Here is a 7,482-nt window from a genome sequence, read left to right on the forward strand (position 1 = left end):
AGTAGATTAGTGGTTGCCTAGGGCTGGGGGGAAGGGGGAATGAGGAGTGTGGCAGGCAGAAGAATGGCTTCCCAAAGATGTCCATGTCCTAATCCGTGGAAACTGAGTATATCACATGGCAAGGGGGATTTCAGGTTGCTAGTCAGCTGACTTTAAAATCGAGAGATGATCTTGGATTATCCAGGTGGGTGCAATGTAATGGCAAGGGTCCTTATATAGGGAAGTGGGAGACAGAGTCAGAATCAGGGAGATGTATTGTAAAAGAGATCCAACTGGCCATTGTTGGCTTTGAAGATGAAGGGGGCCATGAGCCAAAGAATGCGGCAGCCTCTAGAAGCTGGAAAAGGTAAGAAAACAGATTCTTCCCTAGAACCTCCAGAAAGGAACGCAGCCCTGCTGACACCTTGCTTTTAGCCCAATGAAACCCTTTCAGGCTTCTGTCCTCCAGAACTGTAAGATAATAAATTTGGCATAAAGTTCACAGTAATTTGTTATAGCAGCAGTAGGAGACTAATATACGGAATGACTGCTAATGGGTATGGAGTTTCTTTTTGGGTGATGAAAATGTTCTAAAATTAGATTATGGTGACAGTTGCACAATTCTGTATAAACAGAATTGTGGAAAAAGTCATTGCCTTGCACACTTTAAACAGGTAAACTCTAAGGTATGTGTCTCAAAGATGTTGTTATTTTTTAAAATTAATTTTTATTGGAGTATGGTTGCTTTACAATGTTGTGCTAGCCTCCACTGCACAACAAAATGAATCAGCCATACACATACAGATGACCCCTCCCTTTTGGACTTCCCTCCCATTTAGGTTACCACAGTGCATTAGGTAGAGTTCCCTGTGCTATACAGTAGGTTCCCATCAGTTGTCTATTTTATACATAGTATCAATAATGTATATGAGATATTATTTAAAAAAAAAAAAAAGATGGGTAGGAGCAAGAGAGAGGAAGAAATGAAACACTGCTTGGTGGCCTGGGGGCTAGACAGAGAATTCAGGGATTCAGGGCATCTCTGAAGCTGAGGTCAGAAGGGCAGAGCCAGGAGACGGGCTGGACAAGTCACCGGGTCTTCACACTTGACAGAACGTATAAGGATCTAGCTCCAGCAAGCTCTTCCCTAGAAAAGCATGTTTTCGTTTTTTGCAATAGTGAGTTCTGCTTCAGAGAACAGACACAAAAAACAGTTGAGTGGATGAGCAGTTGTTGGCAACTCTTGATTCAGAAAGAACACAATTCACCCATAACAACAACCCTAAGGCACAAGAAAAGGAAGGAATATCCAACCACGATGGAAATAGCTAATTTGAAGTGAAATGTGAGAGCACAGAATTGAAGAGAAACCTATTGACCTGTCTGGGAAATCCCAACTAAAGCACAAGTGGGGGGAAGAAAAGAAGATTATGATTTTGTTTTGCATGATTTCATCCATCAAAACCAGATGGATGGGAGAGCTTACATTACCTTATTTATTTATTTTTAACAAATGTCTTAACGTCTGACTCTCTGCAAATGTTCTTGTGTAACATCTGTATTATTTTTCATCATTTTTCAGGTGAGGGAAATGACTGATGATGCAAAAAAAAAAAAACCAGCCAACTATCAATGGTCAACAAATTATTACGTCTCTGTTAAGAAAACTCTGATGAAACTTTGAAACCAAGACTAATATCTCTGCCTTTCTTCCATCAGCATTTGCAGTGGAGTCTTTAAACAATGACGCAGCTTGTTGAACATTAGCTTTGAAAAGACACAGAAAAAATATCTTTATATGGAAAGACTTGTGCTTTTCTTCAGGAAGGATGTTGCCAGAATAAGGAAACATAGAATTTTATCCATATCCCTGACCCCATTCTCCCCCACTATCTCTACCTTTTTCTGGGGGTCACTATCACCATCAACCCGGTCAGTGGCTTTCCTGCAGGATGGTCAGAATAATGACAGTTATACCAGAAAATTAGTCGTCAGAGAATTCTCAAGGAAACTGTCAGCTTTGCTAACACAAGAGGATTTCCTTCCAATCAATGACACACACTATCTATCTTTCAGACCCAGCCAACTTTCTTAATCCTGAACGGAATGCTATGTACTTCCTCAGGCAACTGATAATCACGAGGAGAATCTAAGGGTCATGCCAATCACTCATTTCTGGCGCCCCTATTCCCCAGCCTGTATCTACGTCAGGATACAAGAAGAAAGCTCTTTGCCTGAATACGAAACTTTAAGCTCCCTGCAAAAATGCATTCAGAGAAACATGATGTAACCACATGCCCTCAGATTTCTTTCTTTCTTTTTTTAAAGAGGGGGAAAAGAACATTTTGTGTATCTTTGGAATATGTTTTTGTATAATTGTTATTCTTTTTTGTCTTCTCCTTTCAACATCTATACCCTCTTTTAAAAAAAATTTTTATTTTACTGAAGTATAGTTACTTTACAGTGTTGTGTTAATTTCTGCATATACCCTTTTCATTACATGATGTGTGTCATTTGACCCCTTCTCAATAATGTTTTTGACTGTATATTTTATTGTAAGACACCTCCAAAAGTTTAGTTTAAGTAACTAAACTTACTTAATTTGTAAGTAGTTAAAATTAAAATGATTTAATAAGCAAAATGAAATAACTCCATCTGGCCTTTATCTGTTTTCTATCCAATTACAAAAAAGCAATGGAGAAAAAGAAACTAATTCTGAGAAGCAATTCAGAACCACTGAGGCCCTATTCCCAGCAATCACTCTAAGGTCTCAAAAGCAAGGCTAACCTCATCTTTCCCTTTTTCCCTGTAAATCAAACACAGAGTGTGACAGCTGGGGCTTAGCTGGCCGGCAGGCGCCTCCTCTCTGAGCTGGGATGTGTGCTATCCATCATGGCTTCGGAGGCCTCTTGCCTGGGAGAATGCTTTGGAGAAAGGAAGACCATTGTTTGTGAGAGACCACAAATATTTTACTGCCTCCCTCTCTGGACCCTCACCCCATCTTTATTCGTCATCCCCTTGGTCCACCTAGGAGTGGCCACAGGGAAAAAAATAATAATTATTTGGCCATAGCAGCAGATGCCAGACCGGGAAACTATCTTCTCCGTGGGGAAGGATGGAGGGGAGGCAGGGGAGGGCTTCGGGAGCTAGAGCTGGAGAGATGTGGGATGTGGATTACAGTACACTGTCTCCATCACTTCATCCCCAGCTCCTGGCAGGTGCTGAGCTACACAGGGGTGTCCAGGCAATGCCCGCCCAGTCCTGGCCCCAACCTGGCTGATCCCAGCTCTGTGCCCTGCAGCATGTCCTCTACCCGCTGGGCCTATATTTCCCGCATTTGTCAATTGAGGAGAATGCCTGGATTCTCTAACTTTATGTCCCTCTAACTTTATGTTCAAAGACCCTCCTGTTGAACAGCACTGGCCTGAAGGGTCTGTACTTAGAGCAGGGCTCAGCAAATGATGGCCTGTACACCAGATCTGGCCCGCCACCTGCTTTTGTACAGCCTGCGAGCTAATATGGTTTTATATTTTTAAATGGTTGGGAAAAAAAATCAAAAGAAGATGAACATGTCATGATATGTGAAAATGATATGAAATTCAAATGTCAGTGTCCACAGCTACAGTTTCGTTTGTGCATGGCCTATGGTTGCTTCCATGCTACAGAAGCAGAGTTGCATAGTTGCTGCAGAGACTGGATGGCCCGCGAAGCCTAAATACTTATCTTCTGGCCCTTTGCAAAAAAAGTGTGCCCACCCCTGGCTTCCAGAAGGATGCTGTCCTTCACGGTGTCCACAGTCCACACCGAGTGGACCTGCTGGACACAGTGCTTATGTGATGGAAGAGCCAGCCCTGTTCTTTGGGAGAGCAGCGTGTTTCCCCCGGGGGAGTTCCCATCGCTCACACTGCTTTGCTCTTGTAAAACCCCACTTCTGAAAGGCTGTCCCTCTGTGGGAGGAGTGGGCTCCTGGCTGAGTCAGTGTGGAGAAGTCCAGGATTAAGGAGACACGGCAAATCCTTGAGGCTGCCCTGTCCACAATGTGAAGAATGATGGAGAACTGAAAGGGGTCCTTTGGGGCCATTTGGGCAGGGATGCTGGCCTGGCCTCAGCATTCAGAGCATTCATGCAGCTCTCCCTCCAAATACTGAAGAGCAGAGGGGTCTACACAGCAGAGTACCACACAGCAAAGGGATTAATTCTGTGTGTAGTTATGGAAAACACAAACACACACACACATACACACACTGCTCCAGCCAACCAGGCTGGGAAGAGTTTCTCTTGGAAGGAGCCTGGCCCCTTCGTTGTCTTTCATAGAAGGCACATCCCTTGGGCCCTTCCATTGGTCCCCAGTGACAGAGAAGGTCTCCAGGGGTGGATACCTGAAGGGTGACATTGAGAGGCTGGAAATGACACTCCAGGTCTTCCAGCTGAATGAAGTTGGATGCGTCCACAGACTCGCCGTACACAAAGGAGGTTGGAGACATGATTCTGAAAGAGGAAAGTATGAAATCTGTCATCCCAACCCAGGGTCACTGTTATCCTGAGAACCCAAACATCTGTCCCTATTTAATCTAGAACCTGGCTCCCCCCAGTGTCCTCCACCAAACACTTCCCTTCTGGAACTGTTCCTTCCCTCTCCTGTAAATGGACACAGCCAGACCTACGCTTTCTAAACAGACATTTCCAGTAATGTCTTGTCATCTTAGGTGAAATCAACAAGCTACGTATACAAACATGTACCAGGATTACATTTCTAAAATGAGGAGGAAGACGATGGTAGCTTTGATTTCTGTTTTTTTTTTTTAAACTGGATTATAAAATTACACATGTTCTGTTTTGTCATTTGAAAAACACTTTGTGGATTGAAAAAGATTATGACAATGTAAATGAATTATATATTTGGCATCCTAAGCCCCACTCTGTGACAAATTCATTTAAAAAAAATAAAGATTTTCCGACTACCAAAATTACTAGGAATTAGGTATTAAAAGTTGAGTCCTCTCAGTGATAGCCTTTTTCTTCAGATTTCAAACAGTGGCTACGTAAGATGTGATTAAGAATTCCGGTTCATTCTGTAGTGATGCTTTCAACGTTGCCCGCAAAAACAAACCCCAAGATGAGACAAAGCCAGGCTTACTTAAATTCCCAGACAAATAAATGGACTCTAGAGGAGATTCTAGAAGCTGCTCACTTGCCTAAACACAATAATGTAAGATTTTTGGTACCAAGTCTGAATGGATAGCAATTCACCTATTTTCAACTTAACGTATATTAGTTTGGAAATGCAGTGAGTTCCCAGTACCACCCAATGGCAAGAGCTGGTTCATTTAAATGAGCCCCGTTTTATGTTCCTGGAAGTATCAGCGGTTCACTCGGTTCACTCGTTTGTTTAACTGATGGCTTCATCGGCGGGGGGAGAGGGGGCTGGCGGGGGTGGGGGGTGCTGTTAACACCTCACAACGAGGTCTCTGAGGGCCGGATAACGGGATCAAGTGAGCCTGTGTTTTCTCTTTCATCCCCCAAGGACGGGCTTGGTCTTGGGGATATTCTCACTGTGCCTCTGAGGAGACAAGTAAATAAACTACAGGGTTAAAAATAGAGCCATGAACAGAGGCAAATCTGTGTTAATTTGCAAATATATTCCACCAATGCCTCATGTCTAAAGAACGTGCTGAAAAATGCCAAGAGGCAGGAACGCCCACCGGAGACTCATTCCTGACACCCAGCAGAGTGGGGGAGCTTTGCAGGGATGGTTCCTTCTGCAAAGCATTAACTTTTCTACTTCCAGCCAAGGCCGGGACCCAGAAGCACTTGAAAACTGAAAAATGAGAAACTTTGAACCTCCAGAAAGTTCAGCTTGCCTGTGGGGCAAGGGTTCAACAGGTCCTCATTTGATCTAAACTAATTGTGCAAATCCTTTTTCCACTATCAAAGAAGTATGTGCTCTGTTTCTGAAACCGGAAACAGGAACTGACTTCTCATTTTTCCAGGCCTGGGTTTTGGCTGAAAACCACCCCGGGTTGTTTTGGGTGCCTGCCTGCAGCCCTGCTTTCCAACAATGCCAGCAGCATTGAGTGGCCAAGGACTTCAGCCAGGCAGATGGCGTGCCTGCTGTGATCGGCCCTGCCTGCTGGCTCTGCAGAAGGGTCGGAAACACGCAAAGTCAGCGGTGACTCGAGGCTAATCAGAAAGCAGCCCAGGCTTCCTGGGAGCCAGCCAGGGCACTGGGACGCATCTGGCCGTAACCTCTGGCCCAGGAGCCTTTGGCTAAGATTTTAATCTCAGGAATCAAGCTGCCTCCTATCCTATGACACTCTGGAGGGGTGGGCACTGGGAAGAGATGCATGTAAAAATGTACAGAATATTCAAAGAAATTACGGGGCTTATATTTGTCATCACACTTCCTGTGTTACCTACCAGGTGGGTGGGTAGCTGGGAAAGAGGAGAAAATCAGGGAGGAGGACACGAGTCACTGCAGCTAAAGCTTCATCTTGCATTTCAAAGCTGGGCAGAAGAGGAAGTGGCAGGGCTGCTGGCTCCTGGCTACACAAGCAATCATAAGAGAAGCACAGGGTTCCGCTCCAGGCAGATCTGTGTCCCGGCTACTCACCCAGTGATGGATGTGTCCACCTCGTGCATCAGCGGCACCGTCAGCGTGAGGGTGTTGTCGTGCAGGGACTCAGAGCGCTCCATGTTGCCGCTGCGCAGGGAGAGAGGAGGGGACACTGGTCAGCACAGCCCGCCCACAGAGGGCGTCTCCCCTCCCTGCAACAGGTCTCCGTTCTGCACCTTTTTACCCTCCACTCTGTTTTTCGTCCCTGTATGGCATCCCAGTGCCCTATGGTCTCAGTTGTATTCCCCCCACAAAGACATGAGTGGGGAGTGGAGAAGGGAGACAGGAAGGAAGGCAGGCAATCAGGGCATGTGATCCAGGAGGTCAGGGCTGTGGGCAGCTGGGCTCGGTCTGGCCGGGGAACTCTGGGAGGCAGCGTGGAGCACCAACCCCAGTCTCCCTAACTGAGGCCATGGGAGCTGATCCACTGACTCCTGAGGCCTGCTGGGGGGCGGGGAGGGGGCATTAAATCCCTGGCACCTGCCCTATGTGCACAGGTGGGGGGGGGGGATGTGGCCAGAAAAAGCCTCAGGCAGAGGGGCAGGTGCTGAGAGCCGGGAGCTGTCCAGTGCGTGCGTGGTGGAGGTGAGTGCTGAGAGGTTATGGGTGGGCACCAACAGTGTGTGCTGCTTCTGCAACGCTTGCTCCATGAATAATGGACCAGCAAGGTTAGGGCACTGCAGCTGGGAAGGGGTCTGCTGGACTTTAGCTGCTGTTTTCCATCTACAGGCATCACCCATCATCCACTGACAACCAAGCCCAGGAGAGAGGTCCTGGCCAACCCCGTCCTGATAAATATCATGGGAGCTCTGTTATGGACTTCTGGCTCCAGCAGGTTCACATACGGGCCTCCCCCTCGGGGTGCGGAAGCACAGAATGGGGAGTCTTGC

At 46.3% G+C, this 7,482-nt stretch overlaps 1 protein-coding gene across 1 annotated transcript in view; it reads right to left on the reverse strand.

Moving 5' to 3' along the window:
- ITGA9 (integrin subunit alpha 9) overlaps positions 1–7,482 on the reverse strand; it is a 324,192-nt gene that overhangs the window by 65,298 nt on the left and 251,412 nt on the right. The window contains exons 20-21 of the mRNA XM_057555761.1: positions 6,590–6,679; positions 4,359–4,467 (exon numbers count right to left, since the gene is read on the reverse strand). Of these exons, the coding sequence (XP_057411744.1) occupies positions 4,359–4,467; positions 6,590–6,679 (199 nt within the window). The remainder of the gene's footprint in view (positions 1–4,358; positions 4,468–6,589; positions 6,680–7,482) is intronic.

This window comes from Balaenoptera acutorostrata, chromosome 10 (assembly GCF_949987535.1).
Source record: "Balaenoptera acutorostrata chromosome 10, mBalAcu1.1, whole genome shotgun sequence".
In the NCBI taxonomy this organism is placed as follows: domain Eukaryota; kingdom Metazoa; phylum Chordata; class Mammalia; order Artiodactyla; family Balaenopteridae; genus Balaenoptera; species Balaenoptera acutorostrata.